Source organism: Armigeres subalbatus, unplaced genomic scaffold (assembly GCF_024139115.2).
Source record: "Armigeres subalbatus isolate Guangzhou_Male unplaced genomic scaffold, GZ_Asu_2 Contig1310, whole genome shotgun sequence".
Taxonomy (NCBI): Eukaryota; Metazoa; Arthropoda; class Insecta; order Diptera; family Culicidae; genus Armigeres; species Armigeres subalbatus.
The window spans coordinates 655,467-680,437 of NW_026942078.1; the positions used below are offsets into that span (position 1 = coordinate 655,467).

The window sequence follows — 24,971 nt, forward strand, 5'->3', positions numbered from 1 at the left end:
TTCAATTCCCGCATATTTCCCGCATTTCCCGATTTCCCGACTCACTGGCCACCCTGCAGGATGCAACTTGCACCGACTAATGCAACTTGTTGCAAGCAAATCGGTTTGAGTAAAGTACCTTAAAGGTGAGTGAGTTTTATTTTGCGCACATGCATACCCCGTTTGACTTGAAGTCAAGCAGTCAGCCTTTCTTCTCCACAATGTACACTGACCCCACAATCATGGGTCACATACTAATATGAGTCATTTACATTTGACCGCCATTCAAAATAGAGTAACTAATTATTGTTACAAAGTGACCCATATATGTGGGGTAAGTTTGAATAACAGTAAACTAAAAATATAACAAGGGGTGACAATAGTCGTTCTCGTCGTATAAAGAAAGCTGACTCGATCGATATATAACACTATGGGTCTCCGAGCCTCCTATAAAAAAATTGTTTTTGGAGCGAACATATAGTATTTAAGTATACTTTGTATACGAGGAAGGCAAAAAGCGAAAAAATATTGTCTTCGTCATTACAACGCCACACCTGTTCGGATTTTTCGTGTCGCATGTCTACCAAAGTCGCGGAACCAACAGTTATGACGATTTCTATTGACACTTACAACGTCTTATGACAAACGAAATCTGATGAGATTGTTTTATTTCATTTATTTTAATATTTATTTTTGTATTTTCCGCCATTTTCACCACTGGAAAATACCACTGGAAATAAGGGGAAAGTTTATAAATCTGAAACCCAAGAATCATTTCGAAACCTAAATAATTTGTTCAGACTTTCGAAAAGCCTAAACAAGAAGTTCGAGCTATCAACCGGTGAGTCAAACCCAAAATTAAAAATATATGTAATAAATAAATCAGTACAAACAATTGGTATTTTGTCCATAACTTTTGATCCAATAGTCCGATCCAATTTGTGACACTTGTGTGTGACACTTTTTACGCGATTATTCCGTAAAAAAGCATTTTAGCCATAACTTCCGATACCATAATCCGATCCGGCCAATTTTTTGAATAGGAAACATTGAAATAAAAGTTTGCGTCAAATGCAATTTGTAGCGAGCAAATCGGTTGAGGATAAGTGCCCGAGTGTCACTTTTTTACGCGATTTTTTCGTAAAAATAGTATTTTTTCCATAACTTCCGATCACGGCCAATTTTCAATAGATAGAATTTCATTTAGATAGAAGTCCAAGCAAATCGGTTGAGGATACGTGTCCGAAAAATGAGTGTCATTTTGTTACGCGATTATTCCGTAAAAAAGTATTTTGACCTTAACTTCCGAGCCCATTGTCCGATCCGGCCAATTTTCAATAGGAAACAATGGGATAGAAGTCTTCGTCGAATGCAACTTATTGCGAGCGAATCGGTTGGAGATAAGTGCCCGAAAAATGAGTGACACTTTTGCTACATTTTGGTACGTGGGTGCGCACAGACACATACACATACACTCAGACATCACCTCAATTCGAAAGCTTGTTAGTTTTGGGAATGCACTACCGAGCATTCGATCAAGCCCTCGGGCACTAATGATTTCCCCGAAACAACGGGAAATGTATCTAAGATTGTGTAGGATTGAAATATCAGAGTTTTATTGAAAAGATGAATCTGAATACTCAACAGTTCAATTGATAAGGTGTAGAGGTTGGCTACAGCGTCAATACCAGGCATTGCAATTTATCCCATCATTTGATCTTCTGAGCAAAGATACTGATGATATGCTGGGATATCGATCTTATTTATCTATCTGCTCAGTAAACAAAGTGCAATGTTCGTCATGGAGAAAAAATTTTTCACTGCTTTTGTTGTAGCAACGCCCTCGCAACGTGAACAAACCCCGAACCGCGCTGGCTATCAGGATCATCATCAAATGCTCAAATGATAATATCTTTCCAGAGTGCTCTTTGATTAGGGATAATATCTTTGCGCAAGCAAAGATGATATCCTGTGCTCAGATGATATTGCAATGCCTGGTCAATACACATATGCCTGGCGTTTTGTAGAGATCCATAATCGTTGGTTTCGGGCGATGTTCCTTCAGTTTCCCCCCTTCAGGGGCCCTTCTTAGCCGTGCGGTAAGACGTGCGACCAAGATCATGCTGAGGGTGGTTGGGTTCGATTCCCGGTGCCGGTCTAGGCAATTTTCGGAATGAAAATTGTCTCGACTTCCCTGGGCATAAAAGTATCATCGTGTTTGCCTCATGATATACGAATGCAAAAATGGTAACCTGGCTTAGAAACCTCGCAGTTAATAACTGTGGAAGTGCTTAATGAACACTAAGCTGCGAGGCGGCTCTGTCCCAGTGTGGGGATGTAATGCCAATAAGAAGAAGAAGACGAATAAGAAGAAGAAGTCCTTCAGTTTCCCCGAACGATTAGGTCCCCAGGTCCGGTTCCACCGCGTACAGCCAGCGTTTTCGTGGCCTTCCACAAAATCACCGGCATCTATCCGGTTCTCTGTTGAATATTGTTTTCGCTATTTTTTCTTCCAACATTCGCATTAAGTGACCAGCCCACTGATGTCTGCCGTATTTCATACGATTCACAATATTTTCTACTTTGTTTACTTGATACAGCTCATGATTCATGCGTCTGCGCCGCACATTATTTTCTAGTTTCTCTCCGAGTATTGTACGCAGCACTTTTCGCTCGAAAACCCCGAAAGTTTTCCAGCCCACCTCTTTTAACGTCCATGCTTAATGTCCATAAAGAGCCACTGGTAGCATTAGAGTTACAAGCGTTCCAGGGTAAACAAATTATTCAACAACTTCAAACACATTCCCATCAAGCACTACCTCAGTACCAACACCACTAGGTCTTCCTCTATCTCTACCAACCACCATGTACTTTGCCTTGGTAGAGTTAATGGTTAAGCTTATCCTTGCCGTTTCCCTTTTCAGTTGGACAAAAGCCTCCACTACTGCTCTGCGATCGATTCCAATGAGGTCGATGTCGTCCACAAAGCCCAGGAGCTCGTCGTTGATCGGCCCTCACGCCTGGTGTTAGCCGACGAAGACTCCTCAAGCAGTCTCAGTCTGTCAGGATCCGTGTTTGAGAAACTCGACCGGGATCTCGTCCTGCCCAGCATCTTTACTGTTTTTCAGTTTACTTCACCTCGCCCAGCGTTAGTGGTTCCACAGCTTGACCGTCGCCGACTATGTTCATCCAGCTCCTTAATACACCTTCATTTTCACCGTTCAACAAGTCTTCCAAGTGCCCCTTCCACCTGGCTGTCACCATAGTCTGTCAGCAAATCCCCCTCTCGGTCATTGCACATGGCGGGCACTGGCGCAGTCTTATGCCGCGCGCCATTGACAGTTGCGTAAAACCTCCGTCTATCGTTTCTATCCATGTTGCGCTTCAGCTATGGGGTCGTACACTTATTACGTAAGCATTTTTTTCTGGGTTTTTCATGTAAGATTTTTTTCATACAAAAGAATTTTTATTTATATGGAGCGTAAGATATTGACCGACCCCCCCTCCCCCATAAGTGCTTACGTAATATGTGTACGGCCCCTATCACACTATCTTCGTATTGCCTTTTTTCTGCGATGGATTCGTTTCTCTTCTGCCCTTGCTACACTGTACCGCTCTCTGTAGGAACGGGCCACTAACATTCGACTTCTAGCATCATTTTTATTGTCCGTCACTAGCTGACACTCCTCATTAAGGGGGGACAAAGATTGGTATCAAACCACAACAAAAATCCGCCTTTTTTAAATGAGTGTTTGTGGTATTACCTGGTGTTGCACTACCACAATCACAATTTTTAAAATGACGAAAAGAGATAGACGACACATCGCCGGTGGTAAATCATTCAGAAAGTTCTTTTCATCGCCAAATCTTTTTTAAGCCTTAAACCAACCATTTCGTTGGCGTCGCTGTGCGGTGCCTAATACTTCCTGCGCTGTTGTGGTCACAGCTTCGTGGATATTTGCCCACAATCTGTTGACGTCGCCAGATCCAGTGGCATCTCCTCTCCGCTCGTCCAGCTTCTATTCTGGTGGTACTGTTCAGCAACTTCTTCAACTGACAAGCGTTGGATTTTGAATCGCATCGTTCTGTTGTTTCGTGAATTTGTGACGCTGGAAAGTCGCGCCCGAATTTTTACAACTACACAGAAAAAAGTAATGAAAACTAATCAGCGCGTAAAAAATACATACGCGGAAAATTACACTACTCTGAGCACTCATGAATCTTTTCCATCAATTTCACCCTAAATGTATGCAATTTGTATAGCATTATACCACTTAATCGAATAAAAAGTGGCACAATGCAATACAAATTGCATACATCCAAGCGAAAATATCGTTAAAAATTACGCTATTTTTGGCATTCCCTTTATGTGCATTACTTTCGTGTAAATTTCAACAACTTTTTCTATCTGTGTACTAGGTAGTGATCCGAGTCAATGTTCGGGACAAAAAAAAAAGGACATTACATTTATGTATAACATCCGAGAAATGTCGTCCGTCGATCAGCACGTGATCTATCAGGTGTCTCCACTCGAATGTTGCCAGGTGTGTTAGCGGATATTCCTACGTGAGAAGTAGGTACTGCTGATTGCCATCCATCTAGAACTCACCACTCTAGTTGTGGCATAGATGCTAATTTGGCTATAATTGAAGAATTTGCCCTTTATTCTCATCGCGCAAATGCGGTAGCTTATCGGCTTCCGAAGGATAACACGCTTCATCTGCCCTCCGATTACCATGACGTAAACTCCACTTTCTGCTTTGTCACCGCCGCTATAGTAGATGTGGTACTTGAATGGTGTTAGCTATGGGATACACCGCCCGGAATTCACGTTCTCCAGTTCTGGGTCACCGCATTTCCCGGATAGCTGTCATACTCACGCCGACCTTTTGCAGCTCACGAGCCAGGAACCCAACACGGGCGGACTAATTCAAAGTTCTTTCGTTCCAAGATCCGACCTTCCAATCGTTGTCTTTTATTCGTTGCCGCTGCATCAATCCATTTGCACTACTTTTGCCTTTCTTCGCAACTGTAGAATCTTCGGTAGGTGTTGCGCTATTTACATCGCGTTGAAGGGGCTGCCTTCGCGATGCTGACACGATGCAGCATGATGTGCACAGTTTTGCTTAAAACTAGGGGATCTGCTCCTTGAATTCATACCATGTACCCGAATAAATACCATTAGAAAACAAAGAATTGGTGCGCAAATAGTTTTTTTTTCTCATTTTTGTGATTTTTTCCAGCAGTCAGCACATCGGATAACAACAAAACACGACACAAATCTGTTTGCAAATGTTATTGATATAGGAGCATGTTATTAATAATGGAACAGATACTCTACTTAGGATCCTTATAGAATAGATTGAATGAATCTACATAAGGGTAAAAAAACTAAATAATAACCACACGCCGACGCGACGATGCCGTGAAAACCGATGCGGATGCAATTTAGTTGTTTGTCTCCACCATGAGATTGTGTTTTGTAATTTGAAGAGAATTCCTCTCAATTTGCCTTTCTTTTGTAAATCTCTTCATATTAAGGCTCAACAAAAAATGGACGGTGAAAAGAGCATTCTGAATGATTTACCACCGGCGGTGTGTCGTCTCCCTCTTTCCGTCCTTCGGGAAATTGTGATTGTGGTAGTGCAACACCGGGCAATATCACAAACCCTGTCTATCTCAACCTTTTTGTATAACTCCTGTATATGCCAATATTTTATACAATAATTTGACATTGGTGTTTCATAAGGGCGAAAGTCGCAAACGTAAACAATGCCTTCTCCTGCAAATTCCTCAACAATTAGGATCGCTTCCAGCTAACAACCACTTGGAACTGGTGGAGCTCCGCGCCTTCTACCGAACGGAAGTGGAAAATACCGCCAGAAGTCTCTAATCTTTCTGAAATCGGCAGAAGAAGTCAATGTTTACGTTTGCGACTTTCGCCCTTATGAAACAACAATGTCGATTTGTGTTTAGGTGAAGTGACTAAATAATCTAAAGAACACTCAAAAAATTTTATTTGTTAAATATCTTGCCTGTGCATATGCACAGCACATGTATCGAAATGGACAAATTGATATGAAATTTGCGAAAAAGAATCCACGTGTCTTGGAGGGACTCGAACCCTCAACCTCCTACTTTCTAGATAGGCGTGATAACCCCTACACAACAAGACCACTTAAAGGTCACGTTTGCGGAAAAGCCATCAGAATCCGAGTACCAACGTCCACCGCGGTTAGCTCTTTTTTGCAAATTGAATATCTTTCGAATGCTTGATTTGTCCAATCGTCACATGTGCTTTACTGTTGTATATCCACAGTCAAGCGAGTACACATTGTTTATTAAACGAGAGGATCGCACTTTATGCCCTATGCACATCCAAGATATTTTAACAAAAAAAATGGTTTTCGTACGGCCGAGTTGCCGAATAATATGCAATTAATTTTAATACTAAAAAATCGGAATTGCCTCGCAGCTTCTATCAAAAGCAAAAAATGTAAATATTTGTCCATAAGTGACACAGATAGAAATCACAACATGTAACCATCTGTCAAAGTTATCCATATTCATACAGTGTAAATGAGGTGACATTCAATACCTCTTTGCAGACAGATTGACTCCAATCGAGCAATTCGATTTGTCGTTTTTTTTTCTCTCCCCTTATGTTAACGTTGTGCACATTTCCATTTATCTAAATCTAAACTAACTATTTCTGATCTGATTGGAACGGTAATCTGTACGTGCTTTCACCGGGTGATTTTTAAGGTAGCAAAAACTTAATATATTCCTGATACATGATACCTACTGCCAATCCGATTGACAGCGATTATATTCGTCTTAGTTGTTTTTTTGTTGTTGCGATTTATGTATGCCAACCAACCAACGACACCATCTGAATAGATATGGAAATACTTGTTCCTGCGATCGAGCAGGTTGCTGGCAAACCTTCTGAATACGGAAGCACGCACGCGTTTCCCATTCAGTCCAAACATGGAATTAGCAAACTGGGCCGGCTCAGACGGAATCCACCATTCCCAATCGATCCAGCTTTGGGCGAACCGTAATTTCGCGTGCGGAGTTTGCTTATCTTTTCGTTTTTTTTTTTGCTTCTTTGTCACTGTTGTTGGTTTGCGCGATAACCATCGCATCGGTGTACATGTGTTTACTCCGCACATCGCCACCGTGAACACCGAACCGTGACATTTGAATGGTAAAAACGACGATTATTAGCCGGCTACAGCGCAGCAGCAACAACCGTTTCAGTGTTATCCAGATATGAAGGTTTTTTTCTCTTTCATCATGTTTAAATGAGACTCTGATCATAAAGTTCAAACTTTCGTTTTTGTTTGAACATGCTCATTCTGGAAATCTGATTATAATACTACAGGTCTGAATTTCAATTATTTAATTTAATATCAAAATTTGGACTTCTCGTCGTTTCTAGGATATACTACAGAAGCTGCTGGTCATGTTCATGCTAAAACTGTAAAAAAAAAAATGAACATTCTCTCAGTGCGGTTTCGCAGACATTTTTGTCCATATCTCGATTGAAGCATCTCCTGAGTGCATCGTGGAATCGACGCACGTTATGTATCACAGTAAATCATACAAAAACATTCCGGGAATCAATTAGAAGCAGAACCGTGAATTAGTTTCTTAGCGTGGATGCATGCACATATGTATATGACGAGCTTGCTTTTATTGGCTAACTCAAGTGGGTAATGGAGCTCAGTTACCCACCCAGCTGAGAAAAAAAACGAAGACCGACAGAGGAACCGCCGCCGGCAGAGAACAAACGGACGAAAATTGAACGGGTAAAAATCAGCAATGCCGTTTGAGCCGCTATCATCGGCTCGCATTAGATGAAAGGTGCGGAACGGGGTAATCATTTAACTCAATATGCACAATTATAACAGTCAGCGTAGTTTGAAGTCGGTAATTAGTGAGTGCGCATTTTGCACACTTCAAATTATTCGAAGAGGTGGTATGTGAAAGGAATTGGATGAATCGGAAAACAAGCAACTGCTGGTATTTACTGACAACTTTGCGTTGTTGGTTTTTGGTCTGGAATTAACAGTTTAGAAATGGCTGATCGGTGGCTGATGGCTAACGTTTCTGCCTTATATAGAGAAAATCGTGGGGTTCATCGCAAACTGTGTTACCCTACTACTTAAACTAACCAAAGCTACAAATAGGAAACCCTTATGAAGAAGGAAGGCATCACTTTCCATCACTTAAAGAACAAGCGGACAATGTTGCATCGTTCCAGCATCTAGAAGACAGTCCCTTCAACATGATGTAGGGTAAGATGGTATAATGCGGCGACAGGGCAAGCAACATAATGATTCTGGACCCAGCGACCAACTAGGAAGACAACCCATCTAAACATGAAGTTGGGGAAGGTTCTCGGATTCTCGATTTCAAAGATCTTGAAGCCAGAGAATATATTTGAGGGTGTGGATCTGTGGTTCGATACTATAGGATCAGACCAACAATCGGGGGCTTCCGCTTCCGCATCAGACAGAGACCACCATTGGCAGCAGACTACTTTCCAGAGTTAATCTTTAATAAGTACATCCGCATCGCTCCCGGGATTCTCCCATCTAGACCAACAGAGTCCAATTGGAACTTGTGCTGAAGTGAAGCGGACAGTTTGTCTTTCCGTCATCGCGTCCAGCATCATTGATGACCCTAGAACCTGTAACCCTTTTGTACACCCATGCTGGCAGGTTGTATGCCTTTTAATTCTTGACCACTGCAGTCAGAAAATCAGAAATATCACAAAAAAAGAAAGACATCATCCGCTTAAGAACTGGCCATTCGCATTTTTCTTATAATTTTGGAGGAAAAAACTTTTTTTTATTTTTTAATGGGTTGCCTTCTTATTCCGTACTATTGATGCCGTTTGGGCGGTGCTAAACTCAATGGAAAAATATATGGGGAAAAATCGAAAAACAGTAATATGGAGCTAGTTGGCACCATTTACGATGAAGAACTATGATACTCATTCAGTTCTTGTAGAATTCAATACAGAATGTTATGCTGGAAACGGAGAAAAGATTAGTGTTTACCCGGTGAAGTTATTAGCATTTCTCTGAAGTGTAGGTTGAACTGAATGAGTATCCTAGCTTTTCATCGTGAATGGTGCCAACTAGCCCCATATTACTGTTTTCCGAAGTTTCCCCATATGTTTTCCACATAAGCTGCCATTGAGTTTAGCACCGCCCAAACGTTGATCGATTTGGCTGAATTTTTGTCCACAGCATCAGGGCATCAAATAGAACGGAATAAGTGGGACGGCCCATAAAAAAAAGTGTTTTTTGAGCCACCTTAACCTGCATACCTTATTAATCACGAGCTTGTCAGCCCCAAGAATAGAGACAGTTGTCTTTTGATTAACCTTCCTAGTGCATTGGGTCTGTTTTAGCATAGAGATGATTCTAAAACGCTATATAATGAAGCTAGATAAGGGGTTTTAATTTTTCTGATTTTTCCTAACTTTTTAAGCATGAACATGAGTACAATTCACAGTTGCTACTCCGTGATAGAGAGAACAGGATGAACGGGGCTTGCGATCAGCTATCTATTCTCAATGTTTCAGAAGCTTATGTATTTTCGTTAATATGATCGTAAGGACGTAAACGGCATTTACTTCCTTACGATCATATAGGGAATTATTATTGATTATTAGTTTGATTCTCGTTGCTACTAGGGACCGAGAACACCTTTGTATCTCCACGATTGTCTTAGGATATGTTACTTTTAAGGACTATATTATCTGGATTCACTTTGGCAAGTGATGCGTTTTATGGGAGGGAATTATTTTAAATGTGGATAAAAACGCGTTCTAGTTGAGTTATTTTGTGGACCGCACAAAGCAAAATAAAATATCTCGGATCGCGCGACTGTTTTGCGTGCTAATCGAAATACTCGATCTCGCGAAAAATTCTGTGTCGAATATTTTTGCATACCGTGCTCTTCTATGGAATATTTCATTATTTAAGCTACTCAAGTTCATGAGGATGGGTCACGAAAACTATTTCTTGTTCAGAGTACAAAAACAAAAAGTTAAAAAAAGTGATTCTATGGGGTGGATACCATGAAATGACCACTTGCATGGATGTTTCGTATCCCTTTAAAGACGTACGGTAGCCACTCAGGTTCATCAAAATAGGCCACGGCAATCATTGAGAAAACCGTGCTGTTGTAGGATAAGCTAAATGTTAAACCACCCTGGGATTAATTTGCGGGATTCGGAGAAAAGGTTCTCTGCGTAGTAGTTCGAAGAATCTTTCGACGAGAAGGTTTCAGGTCGTTCCAGAAAGTACCTCAACAGGACCCTGAAACAGATCCAGGATGCCATAGGTCCCACAATAATGCTGTACGAGCAAGTTCGGCAGAAATTCAACGGATGTATTTCAATAGACGACGAAACATATATTAAAATCGACTTTGAACAACTCCGGGATACAAATTTTAGCTTGCCAAACGCAAGGGTTATGTCCCAGGAAGATTAAAATGTATTCCGCCGGAGCCTGTTACGGGGTCACTTTACGGAAATAGGCGAATACCATCATGCGACCCATCAAACTTCATGATTTCAAAAGTTGTTGTATTCTATGGTAGTTTTGTACTTCCAGGACCTTATTTTACCCGATTGGAACCGGTAAACTGATTTACCGAGTACCGGTTCAAGGGTCAATTTTGGGAAATAAGCAAACCCTATCATGCGACATATCAAACTTCACGATTTCAAAAGCTATGCAATTCTATGGTAGGTTGGTACTGCCTGGGCCGTATTTGAACCTATTGGAACCGGTGAATTGATTTGCCAAGTACCGGTTCAAGGTCAATTTTGGGAAATAAGCAAACCCCATCATGCGGCATATCAAACTTCATGATTTCGAAAGTAATGGCATTCTATAGTAGTTTTGTACTTCCTAGACCGTATTTGAACCGATTGGAACCGGTAAACTGATTTCCGAGTATCGGTTCAAGGGACAATTTTGGGAAATAAGCAGACCCCATCTGGCGGCGTGTAAAACTTGTACTTCCAGCGCCGTATTTGAACCGATTGGAACCGGTTAACTGATATGCCGAGTACCGGTTCAAGGGTCAATTTTGGGAAATAAGCAAACCCCATCATGCGACATATCAAACTCCAAGATTTCAAAAGTAATGAATTTCTATGGTAGTTTTGTACTTCCTGGACCGTATTTGAACCGATTGCAACGTTTTAACCCAGACAAACAGACATAACACATTGAACATTCGCTCATCAAATTCATCGTCGTACAAACATGAACGACATCTGTTGTTTTCACTAAGTTGGGCAAATCACGAACCAGATGGCACTAGTGAGCAAACGTCATACTCGAGCGCAAATCCGATGCGCGCACCACTTGTGACCGATTGGCCAACCAATAATTACTTAAAATGGGCAGCAAATCAGTTAACTATTAGAATTTCATGAGTGTTATGTCTGTTTGTTTGTGGTTTTACCATGATTTCTTCATGATTTCAAAAATTATGGCATTCTATGGTAATTTTGTACTTCCTGGACCGTATACCGCCGGAAATAAGTATAAAGACAAGCAGACATTTTCGTACATTTTCATCATGATTGAGGATCGATATCTCGATTCGTAGCGATTCGATTTGGCTGAAATTTTACTAGGCACCTGTTTTTAACTTGAACTTTCGATCTTTGAGTAAACTTTATACATCTCTGTTGATTTTGACCTCAAAATCTGGAAATAATTATAAAGACACCACTTTTTTATATGGAGCTCCATACAACGGAACTGTCTTTATAATTATTTCCAACAGAAACGCGTATAACCAGAATATATGCATAAATGTAACTATCATTGAATGAAAATTCAAGTCATTTTAGGCTTGTTGGCAAAAAATCAGCCCAATCGAATCGCTAAGAATCGAGATATTGACTTCCCAATATGGCCATTTTGTATGGAAACCGAGCTTGTCTTTATACTTATTTCCACCAGTGTATTTGGAACGATTTGACCCGGTAAACTGATTTACCGAGTACCGGTTCAAGGGTCAATTTTGGGAAATAAGCAAACTCAAACCCAATTATCAAACTTCATGATATCAAAAGTTATGGTATCTTATGGTATTTTTCTGCTTCCTGGACTATATTTGAACCGATTGGAATCGATAATAATTCAAGGATAAATTTAGGAAAATACGCAAATTCCATCATGCGGTATATCAAACTTCATGATTGGCATTTTTATGCTAGTTTTGTATTTCCTGGTCCATATTTGAACCGATTGGAATTAGTTGACAGGTGAACTTGGGCACTTGTTCAAAGGTCAATTTTGGGAAATAGGCACCGGAAATAGGAAATAAACACCGCAGATGGCGAGTTTGCTTCTCGGTCCGGATCAGGATGTTTTCGGGTGGATAATATTCTCGGCACCCTGGGTATAGTTTATGCAGAGCTGATGTTAGAGCTGATAAAACCCTCGAAAATTGCTTTATTTTTGGAGTTATGCTAGAAACTGGCTAAATTAGGAATTAGGAAAATGTGCAACTTTTGATGTGTAAATATGCTCAAGATCTTTTGCCAATCGGAAGTTATAGTCGTTTTTCTGGCAAAAATACGTTTTTAAGCTATTATCTTCGATTAAAACAAATCAAAAAAATGTTTACACGGCATTTGAAAGAGCAACTCATATACTCCATTAATTATATAAAAAAGCAGATCAAAATATTGTTTTTTGAGAGACACCCTAAGCCTAGTAAGTAAAATTGCTCCAAATCAGTGAGCTTAAGAGTTACAGAAGAAGTGTCAATGGCAAAGTTGTTTGGAATAAGCTGTCCTACAATGTTGAAGAACATTCTATGTCAATATTCCACAAAATAGAAAAATATTTGTTTTACTCTATTAACAGGGCTGGTAGCGACGGATGGCGCTCAAAATAGTGACTTTAGTGACCAGAGCTGACGAAAAAAGGGACCAAATAGTGACTTTCAGTTGCAAAAAAGTGACCAAATAGTGACTTTTAGTTTCAGTTGCAAGTTCGATGAGACGAAATCAAGCGTTTTTGGGTCGAAGGTGAAACTTTTTTTTCGTAATTTGTGGCGGAAAACATCCTTCACTCACCACTCTTTTCTCTTAGAACGAACTCAGAACCTCATGATAAATTTCTTTCATAAAGCTCTAAACGCGGAAGGCACTGGTTCTGATGATGCATTTCAACTAGTTCAACACATCAGTGAGGTCCGCAACACAGAATGAGCGAGAATAGCGAAAATCATCACTTCTCTGTGGGGCTGCCTATCCGAATCTGTTTTTTCGCACTTGTATACAAGTTTGATAAAGTTGTTATCTATTTCTACAAACTCTGTTTGCCCTCTCTTTTAAACCCACGGAAATTTTACTCAATATCATTCAAAAGCAGAACTACTCAAAACTATGAGTAGTCTTGCGAGCAAATCAAATAGTTACGCCACTGGAAGTGAGCGAAACATGGCTATCACTCATAAGACCTGTTTTCCTTCCCCGAAAAATGATTTCTCGGCGAAAATCTGCGTGAATGAGCATTCTCTTCTCGTGTCATGAGAATGAGTGAAAATTACGATCACTGGTTTAGCCGAACACCTACTTAAGAAATGCAAAGAACTCTACGATTTGTCATAGCTGTCATGAAGTTTTTGGAATCTTTAGTGCGAAAGAAACATACGGATTGTTTTGGTAGAGAACGAAACAAAAAAAATAAAGATTCATGTACAACGAGTCTGGGATTGAACGCTCGACCTCCTGCTTATAATGCAGGACCATGATCTCTGAACTTTTAAATATTTTTTCTCTAAAATACGCAGATTTTCCGACTTGCTGTGCGTATTCATGAACGATTTTTGCTATGGAATTCGACAGCGCATGCAATCTTTAAAAATGGGGAGACTAGATCTTCTTTCTATGATATCTACTCAATAAATATTTTTTTAGAGCAAACCCTTCATTACATCTGTCAAATCTACAAAAAATTAGCCGCTTGAGAACAATTTATATTTTCTTGAATTTTTTCGCCAATTTTTGTATGGATGACTAATGAGGGATCAAGTCTCCTCATATTGCGGCAACAACTCAAAATCCAAATATGCTGAAATTGTGATAGAATGTTGGCATTTCTATCAGTGAAGATCATTTAGCATATTTATGGATTTATGCTGTGAAATTTTTTTAGCATTTGGTCATTATATGGAGAAGTTGTTCAACACAGTAAATAATAGAGTAAATAAGGTTGTCATTCAAAAAAAAAAACTCGTCACTCGATCATTTGTCTAGAGGATCTGTTATAAAAATACGCTATAACAATACTACTTTAGTTCTCGGTAAAACAGGGGAGAATCAAGTCTCCGCACCTTCCCCTACCCGAGCAGGTGCGACGACCTCGATAACAGAAATTGGTATGATTTAGCCTTGCATAGAAAGTAAAATACAAAAAAATAATACCAAAAATTTATATGCAGAATACTTGAGACATACCATGCTTAGGTATTCCAATACCAAACGAATAATAATTGGTTATGCATTTGGTATTGAAATTCAATTGAATAACTGAGTTTGTTATGCCTTAAGTATTGTGCATATTAGTTTTTGGTATTATTCCTTTGGTAGTTTACCTCCTATGCAGGGCTAGTTCATAACAGAGTATGGTATCAATAACAGAATTAAGTATTATTGAGCCAATTTCTCCTGCTCGGGTACTGTATAAAGTTTGCGTTTTGAAAAAATCGAAATCGGCAGGTCTCCTGCTTCCATGACTGTATACCAATTTATAAATTGTGACGTAAAACACCTGAAATGTGAAATGCCAATAAGAGCAGTTAAGCGAGTTAAATGGCTGGCGAAGTTTCAGAGCGATCATTTTTCCAAGATCCGTAATTTCATTTTCGCCATGAACAAAGCATCGCCCGACGGATACATAAAGCTTTTTAAAAAAAAATCTTAGTGAATAGTTTCAAAATAGTTGAAAATAGTGACTTTTTGCGAGAAAAAGTGACTTTAGTGACTTGAAGTCGAAAAAAGAGACTTTTTAGTGACTAGCTCGAAAAAAGTGACCAAGTCACTAAAAAGTGACCCGCTACCAGGCCTGTATTAATGATATGAGTATATTACATCTACGTGAAGTTAAACAATTTACAATGATATGGAAATGCTAAATCATCTTCCAAACTTGGACGAACATGTTAATGATAGAATTAGAGGCGAAAGTATAGATTTGATAGTTTCGTTAGGATACGGAAGGGCATGAAGAATGTTTCACAGAAGTCGATTTTAAGCGAGCGGAGAGCAATATTTGTAATGGTATAAATCGCACGACCTTCCTTCTGTCAAACTCCCTTATGAAGGGGGAGGGAAGAATATCAGTGTGGAAGCTGATTTGTATCCACGAGCAAATCATACCACCTTCCTTTAGCCACCCTAATCACCTTAATCCAGGTAAGTAAAATTGCTCTCAATTAGCCAAATCAAGAGCTACAGAACAACATATCTTAGCAAAATTTATTGGAATAAGCTGCACTACAACTCTGTAGAACATTGAATGTGAGTGTTCCACAAAATATTTTTTCTATTTTTCTATATAATGGGTTACCTTTTTCTGCAATAGCGCCATAGTGATAGCCTAACTATTCCAAACAACTTTGAGCAGGCCTTGGAAAATTCTTTCAAAAACGAACGAATGCTTCGTTTTTATCCCACAGTGAAGTTTTAATTTCGGTGCACCGATTGATGTTTGCGCGATGATGTGCTACTTGCTGCACGAACAAGGGAAGAGGCAATTACAAAGCATTCGTTTTATACATTGAAAGTGGAGAGGTTTGAACGTGGCAGCTTCACAAGCCGGGTAGTGCCGAGGAGACATCGTTCAGTAGGGCAGTGTGAAATGAGGATACTTCCTTCGTTCGTCGGCAGTGTTTCAGATGCGAGTGAGTGTTGTGTAAATACAAACCGCATTGGCGAGAAAGAGAGAGCGTGCATTATGTACCTCTCTTTTACACATTCATTCCAACAAAAATGCGCAACTCAGTATAAGTGAGGCAAGAGAGTTTATTATTCTCTGCACTAGCGGGTGCTTGATTTCACTCTCCAACTGTTTCGTACAGCAGTGCCATATGAAGCGAGGAAGCATTCTTCACTAAGCACTTTGAAACTGTTCTCTTATGCAGCTACATTCATCAGGAGTATATCTGGTGCCGAAGCACCAGACCTCATCTTCATTGCTTCATTCATCCAAGCCCTGACTTTGAGGGACATATTTTTCAGTTTTGATGTAAAATGCACCTTTTCGGGTAAATCTGTAACCTGGACCACAGTGCATTGATTCCTATTGGAAATCGGCTCGTTCACACAATTTTCATAAGCAAAAAGGATGCCAAAAATTTACTCATTTTCGGGCACTTATCCCTAACCGATTTACTTGCAACAAGTTGTATTCGGCTAGGAGAACATCGATCACACCGCGAAAATCGGACGACTGCGGTGGGCCAGGCACGTAGCCATAATGTCGGACAGTAACCCGGTGAAAATAGTTCTCGACAACGATCCGACGGGCTCAGCTGTCATAAATTTGCACGCTGAGATTTCTTTAAACAAGTTGTTCAAACAAAGAAGCTTCGATTTCACTTTCACTAAACAGTACTTAAAAGCTTAAAAATCACTTTAACATGGAGAACGGAACGAATCGCAATGTTCACAAGACTTGTAAAACACACCAAAAGCTTCCGTATAGATGTTGTTGCGATATTTTCGACGTTTATATCTCTTGTTAGATTTTTTCCAAAATTGAAAATAGCCCAGAAACACTAAATCGACTTGAGCCACCTCGAAATTTTATCCGAACTAGCTGAAAATTTGACAGGAGACTAATTTTAGCATAAGAATTGTGATGCTGGGCTGACCGGTAGAATTTTTGATACTTTTTGAAAACATAAAGAAGTCTAATAGCCATGTTGGCAGATTTCATGGTTGGATCTCACTGGACCGGTTAGCTGTTTATGAAATTTGCTTCGGGCTCCAAAGACTTCGTATATATCCCATGTGATAATAGCCTATTAAATTTTTCTAAGGTTTTGTTTTAGGGTAAGGTTTTTGTTCTGCTGGCCATTGAATTGCCGGAAGTCCAGTTGTTAACCATAATCCGATCAGGTCTACAGAACTGCATATTTTTAATCGGCAAATAAGTTCATAAGTTAATAAGCAAATAAGAATTTTAAGCATTTTCTTTCACGTTTATGAACGGGTATATTTTTACAAGCGGAGTTCTAACGCTGTCGCTCTCAGACACGGCTAACTACCATTGTTCAGTGAATCGTATTAATGCTTAAAAAATCTCAAGAAAGTCCTTGTTCAGTACGTATGTGTCCTTCACTTTAGTATATATATGGCAAATTACCTTTTTGGTATATGATAACCTATATCAATTGCCACACGTATCAAAATGTTGACTGGGTACACTTCGGAGAGCAGTAGCAACCAATACAGCACAAATGAACCCAAAGGGAATCCCCGGTGCATTCCAGGAGAAATTCATAGCAGAATTACAGGGGCAATTCGCAAAGAAATTCCAGGGAAAAGAACGAATTTCAGAGGGAATTCCTGGTGCAACTCCAGTGAGAAAACCCGGCACAATTCCTGAGAGAATTCTCGGGAAAATTCATGGTGGATTTTCAGGAGCGAATCGCAGATAAAGAAGAGCTTCATAGCAATTTTCTTGAAGAATTACTGGGGGAGTTCACGAAGAATTCCAGGACGAAATTCACAACAGATTGCCGGAGTATTTTCCGATGGTATTTCAGGCGAAATTTCCGAAAGGGTTCTAGATTGAATTTAGTAAGAAAATCCAGGGGGAGTTTCCGATGGGGTGCAAAGAAAACTTCGGAAGGAACTCCAATTTGAATTTCTGAAAGGACTCTAGTGGGCAATCCAGGAATTCCAGTAGCAGTTCACGAAGATATTCCAGGAAGAGTTCTCAAAGGGATTTCAGAGACTATTCCCGAACGGATTCCAGGAACGATTCCCGAATGGATTTCAATGAATTCCAGGAGGAATTTCCAAAAGGATTCCAGATTGAATTTGCGTAGAGGATGTCTTGAAGGGATTTCATAAGGAGAGATGGGATTCAAGTGAGAATTTCTAAAAATATTTCAATTAGAATACCCGGAGGAATTCTAGGAGGGATTCTGTAGGAGTTCCCGAAGGGGAACCTCTCGAAGAAATTTAAAAGCGATTAACGGAGAAATTCTAAATGAAACTTACTGCATAATTCCAGAAAAAGTTCCTGAAGGAATTCACAATTCTAAGGTGAATTTGACACAATAATTAAAATTTTCTGCCGCACGAACATCTAAAGGCCGCTTGAATAACTGTTGTTGTTATAAGCTACATATGTATTTTTATCCCATGTTCATTCAAAGCGGTGCATTCACGGGTCTATATTCCCATCAGTATTATCCATGATTTTGACAGTTGAAATGCAGTTTTATTTATTAATCTCGAGCGAAGCTTGCAAACAACACAGCACAAATGGAAAGTATGATTTCCAGATTAGGGAAGTTAGTACTATAATAAAGTGAGGTAAATTTTATCCTGTAACTCACCAGTGTACCAGTGTTACTAATAATATATTGCTGCATAAAAAGAACTCAAATTTATTCAGATGAGATATGGTCTTTCGTGAGTACTGGAATTCAAACTTTGATGTTTGAAATTTAGATTTGGACAACACGTGAGATCGTTTTATATTGTTAAGCTTCACAGATTATTTGTTGTAAGATAAAAGCCTATAAAAATCGTCATAAACTACTTTCGAAGCTTCTGAAAACTGACTTTTAGCACTTTTTTTTATTTAAGAAATAACAAACGGAGACAATACCTGAAAATGAAACAAACCTGAAATACAGCCAGAGAAAATAACTTACATATCCAAACGTTCCCCTTTGGTGTATCCTCGAGTATCCTAATGTTGAAATCATACGCCGCCAGATCCTTCCGTAGGCTCATAGCCTTATCGTACGTGAGGGCACATTTTGGCACTAGGAACAAACTGTCCAGTTCGAATATGTCCGCACCGGTACTCGCCGCAGCCGCTACCACCGTCTTACTCACTGGTCCCTCACTTCCCAAACTTTTCGGTCCCGCTATGCTGTTGTTGCTGGTGCTGTAGTACAAGCTACCGCCGTTCGTGATGATCGAGTACGATCCACCATTAGTCAGCGACGCGGCGACCGTTGCTGGTCCTCCTCCGGGGAAACCGCCGGAAGAGTACCCGTTAGTAGCACCCAGAGACGGGCTGTTTCGGCTGCGGATCAGCCGATTGTTGTTGTTGCTGCCACAGCCACCGGAGGAACCACTGTTGCTGCCAGCGCGACCTGCGCTACTGCTGCGGACCTGAACCGTACCGTTCTGGCGATGGTGCTGATTGTGGTGGTGGTGGTGGCTGGGGCTATTACCGTGCGGATTGTGGTGAGGATGATGATGGCCGTTGGTACTGATATTGGTAGCTGTACAACGTTTCACTGATATCATAGCTTCTGCCGGGGAGGCTTGAAATCTTCCGCGCGTGGCTTCCCGTTGTATCGATTTTTGTTTTTATTCTTGTTGCCGTTGAGCAACTTCGAATTTGGGAAACTCATACACTCCACTGGGCACTAACAACTCGCTTTCAAAATAATAAGCTCCCACATTGCTTCCCAACGAGGAAAATGTTTGGTTTCTTCTTCTTTTTCTTCCCGGGATGAAATCTCACTTCAATGCATTTAGATTCACTTAACTTTCCTGTTCACCTGTTCCAATATTGGAACCGAACTGGGTTATCACAGATGATTGCTTTTCGGAAATTTCTTCGTCTTCGAGATAAACACTTTGCTTTTCTACATTTGTTATATTGCTATTTTTCGGTCATTTCCACAGTCGGTTATCGGCGGGTGCTTGGGAACTCTGCTATTGGATAAGGAACTGTAAAATAGAACAATTAGCTCGTGAGGTAGCGGTGAGCCAACCGCAGAAGCAGGTGTGTGGGGATTTGGTTGAGAGAAAACTTCATTCGTCGATTCGCTGGCGCGATGGAGTGTGGATAATTTTTTAAGTGTCTAATGGGTCTTTGCATTGAACCGTGAGATAGAGAGAGGGTGCTGCGGACTACTTTCGATCAAGGATTTTACGAGGAAGACCATGGTGGTGCAATATGAAACCCGTGAGAAGTGGTCTCCGCAACCACGGAGGACGACGAAAATTAGGTTTGGTTTTTGTGAGACATTCATTTCTAGTAACAACTCATGATCTATCGATATGGATGCGAAAAAAGTCTCAGAAACTTTACGAGAGAGTATGTTACGTATTTAGACGTCTGATACTGTGTTACCAGTGGAAATATATAATATAATAATCCACCTTGCGTTGGAGGTGCCTTTCGAGCACATTATTAAAAAGTAAGAAAAAACACATTGGAAAGGTCAAAACGTCACTTAAGGAGGATAGATTCTACTAATTCCATAAATTCACATCTATTTGCGCTTATTTGAATGCATTGCAGCAAATTCTCTTGTTTTTTCAGCTTTCTTTAGCATCATACTAGCTTCAATTCAGAGTAGTAATAATTGGTCAAATCGAACTAAAACATAACATTCCCTGTATGCTGACGATCAAATGGCTAAACACATTTCATGGAGCGTTTATCGATGTAAATCACGATACCATTGTCGAAAACGTGAAGAAATGCTTAGTTTAAAACTACACATCACTTACCATATCATAAATCTTCACAAATTTATAAGCAAACGTGAATATGTATTTCCCGGAGACACAATCACGTCCAGTTGTATGAAATGAAATTTGCATGATACAATTGAAAATTTACATAAATAAAGAAGATCTTCTTAATGTCAAATTAGCAAGACTGCTTCTGAGCTTCAGTTGAAGGGAATTCTGTGCGTAAACGCGTTCGAATTCTTCACAAGAACATAGACATCGATTGAACTTGATAAAAAGACGAGAAAGACTAAATTCTCACGCAAAAAAAATTCAAGATGTCCAGAATTTGAGAGACTCTTATTTTTACCCGAGAAATAAATTGTCTAAATCGTAATGTTTCAACAGGTTTAGCCGATAGCTGGATATAGCCAAGATGGACGAAACAATGAGACAAAACCGTCTCATCGCTTCCTCCTTCTGCGTCATGTGCATATACGAGCACTACTCGAACGAGCTCCTAATAAAGACAAAAAAAAAGGTAATGATAAAGATAAAGTTCCCTCAAGTCGGCCTCAGCATCAGGAAACAAATCAAAAGAAAATTCGTTCACATTTTTCGAATATCCGAAGGGAAACTCTTTCTAATTTCCAAAGGGAAATTCTTCCGAATTCCCGAAGGAAAGTTCTTCCGAATTACCGAAGGAAAATTCTTCCGAATTTCCGAAAGAAAATTGTTCCGTATTTCTGAAGCGAAATTATTTGAATTTCCCAATGGAAATGTTCTCATTTTTTTCCTTTATTTGTGTGAATTTTTATATTTGAATCAGTTCTTCACTCCTCGTAAGTACAAAGGCCTGGGGCACTTGGAAGGAGGATGGGACATAAAATTGCAGCACGTGTTAATTTCAATCAACCTATAACTTTATGTTGTTTAACACGGAGGTCAATTTGATACATCGACTGGAACGGGAATTTACAGGTTTTGCTCGTACTGTGTAGGAACCTGGAATTTGGGACATTATCGTACATAATGTTCCACAGTGTTGTGGACCCCACCCCGGAAGGGGCTCCCCCCCAAAGTTCTGAATTTTTATTTCAATTTTCCGAAAGGACTTTTTTTTAATTTCTGAAGTAAAATTCTATTGATATTCCGTAGTGAAATTGTTTCGGATTTCTGAAGTAAAATTCTTTCGGATTTCCGAAGGGATATTTTTCGAATTTCTAAATTGTAGTTTTTCCGAATATCCGATAGAAAATTTTTTCAAACTTGAATTGGAAAGAAAATTCTGTCTGGCTGTTTTCGAATTTTTTTTTTTAATTTCAAAGTGAAATTCTTTTGAATATCCGAAGAGAAATTCTTACAAATCTCTTAGGCGAATTTTTTTCGAATTTTCAATGAGATTTTTTTTCTAATATCCGATAGAAAATTCTTTTGATTAAGAAAATTATTTTGAGCGTTTTGGTGGTCTTTTGATTATCCAAAGCGACATTCTTTAAAAAATTTCAAAGCCAAATTCAAGCAAACATCTTACAAAATTCCGAAGCTTAATACATTCGAGTTTCCGAAGCGAAATTCATTCGAATTTCCAAAGCGTATTTTTTTCGAATTTCCAAGGAGTAAATCTTTAGAGTTTCCAAAGAGAACGTATAACAGGACCTAAGTAACATTTTTTCATGAATAAATTTGAAAATTGCCATCCACAGTCCAATATGGAAGCCTTTGATTTTATTACTCAAATTAATTTATGAAAACAATGTTACGTAGGTCCTTTTGAAAAGTCAACAAGTATTCTTTAGTATTTCTAAGGGTATATTGTATCGAATTTCTAAAGACATATTCCTTCGAATTTTGAAAGTGAAATTCTTTAAAATTTCCAAAACACAATTTTTACCGAATTTCCGAAGGGAAATTCTCTCGAGTACCTGAACATAAAATCTTTCAAATTTCTGAAAAAAGATTATTCCGAATTCCAAAAACCAATTGTTCCGAATACTCGTAGAATTTTTTCCGAAATTCTAAAGGAAAATTTTAAAAGTGAATTTCTTCCGAATACAAAAGGTAAATTCTTTCGTAATTATGTTCGAATTTCCAATGAAAGTCTTTTCAAACTTCCCAAATGAAGGGAAAGGAACTCTTTAGAATTCCCGAGTTTTCGAGTTGAGTTTTCATAGGGAAATTATTTCAAAGCGAAATTATTTTGAATTTACGAAGAGGGAATTTTTTTTCAAGTTTCCGACAGAAAATTCTTTCTGATTTCTTTTTTCAATTTTGCGAAGGGAATTTTTTTCGAATTTCTCAAGTCCGAAGTGAAATTGTTTCGATTTATGAAGCAAAATTCTTTCGAATCTCGAAACGATATTAGATTCTTTCGAATTTCCGAAGGGCTTTTTTTCCGAATATCCGATAGAAAATTATTAGAATTATAGAAATTGATCAAAAGGATTTTTTCTTATAATTTGCAAAGCGACATTGTTTGGAATTTTTCGAATGCAGATTTTTTCGAATTTCTAAAGGGTAAGCAAAGTTCTTTCGTATTTTTAGAAGAAATTATAGATTTTTTTAGATTTTTCAAAAAGATATTCTTTCGAGTTTACAAAGGGAGATTCTTTAAAATTTCCAAAATGAAACTTCTACCGAATTTTAAAAGGGAAAATTCAATCTAATACCCGAACAGAAGTTCTTCCAAATTTCTGAAGAAAGATTCTTCCGAACATCTCATCTTCTTCAGAATTTCAAAAGGTAAATACTTTCGCATTTTCAGTGACAAAGTAAAATAGTATTTTCCTCGCTTTGTATCTCTTGGAAATTTTACTCAATTTCCGTCAAAAGCAGGACTGCTTAAAACTATGAGTTATTTTGCTTTTGACGGAAATTCAGTAAAATTTCCGTGGGAAGAAAAGAAACGGAAATACATTTTTACTCAGTCACTGAGTAGATGGAAGTTAGAGTGCAAGCGATTTTTTTAATTTTCCGAAGCGAAGCTCTTTTGAATTTCCGAAGGGAAATTCTTTTTAATTTCCAAAGGCAGGGATTCTCGTCTTTTCGTCATAGTCTCGAAAACCAATAGAAGAGTCACTTTTTGCTAAACTCATCCGTACCAAATCGTAAGCTCAGGAGAAACGTTCTGATATAGTTGAGTTCTAGCAAAAGTTATCCTAAGTCTTTCGAATTTGAAAAAAAAAGGAAAAAAAACGCACTTCAGAAGAAAAATTCTTTTAAGTTTCCATTTTTTAAAGGAAAGTTCTTTCGAATTTCCAAAAGGGAAATATTTGAAATTTCCAAAATAAAATTTCTACTACATTTCCACAGGAAGGGGAAATTGTCTCGAATATCCCAGCGGAAGTTCTCCCGAATTTCAAAAGGTGAATTCTTCATAATTTAGAAAAAAAAATGTTTCGAATTTTAAAAAAGAAATTCATCCAATTTTCCTAAATTCTTCCGAATTCCCAAAGGAACAATTTTTCGAATTTACGAACTTCCAAAGGGAAACTCTCCCAAATATCTTAAAGAAAATACGTTCGAACTACCAAAGGAAAATACTTCCAAATTTCTAAAGATGAACTCTTCTAAATTATTGAAGCCATTCTTCCGTATTTCCAAATAGAAGTTCTTTCTAATTTCCTAATGGAAATTCTTTGCAACTTCCTAATGGAAATTCTTCAGAATTTTAAAAAGAAAGTTCTTCCGAATTCCCAAAGAAAAAATCCTCCAATCCTTCAAATTGTCAAAGAAATATTAGACTAAATTTCCAAAACAAGATTCTAACGAATTTTTAAAGGGAACTTCTTCGTATTTCTAAAAGCAAATTCATTAAAAAAAATTATGAGAAATATTCGCATTTGCAAATAAACATTCTTTCGAATTTCCAAATGATTTTTGTCGAATTTCCAAAGGGAAATTTTTCCGAAGAAAAATTACTCCGATTTTTAAAAGGAAATTATTTTAAATTTAGAAAAGGGAAAATTTTCCGTATTTCCAAGGAGAATTTTTGTTTTCGAATTTCCGAAGTGCCATTTTTTAAATTTCTTCCGAATTTTCAAAGTGAAATTATTTCCAATTTTCGAATGGGAATTGTTTCGAACTTGCATAGGGATCGTCCTTCGAATATCCAAAGAAAAACTTATTTAAATTGCCAAAGGGAAATTAATCCGAGTTTCCATGGGGAAGTTCTTTCTAACATGCCCAGGCTCATGTCGTATAACTAACGTTCTGTCAAACATCATACCCTGTATGGGCGCATGAGACTTTTATGGCAGTAAAAACGATA

The 24,971-nt window shown here is 38.7% G+C and overlaps 1 protein-coding gene across 1 annotated transcript in view; it reads right to left on the reverse strand.

The window, feature by feature from the left end:
* Positions 1-24,971, reverse strand: part of LOC134202641 (capping protein inhibiting regulator of actin dynamics-like) — a 288,173-nt gene that overhangs the window by 186,513 nt on the left and 76,689 nt on the right. The window contains 1 exon segment of the mRNA XM_062677656.1: positions 18,934-19,969. Within this exon segment, the coding sequence (XP_062533640.1) occupies positions 18,934-19,540 (607 nt within the window). The 5' untranslated portion in view covers positions 19,541-19,969.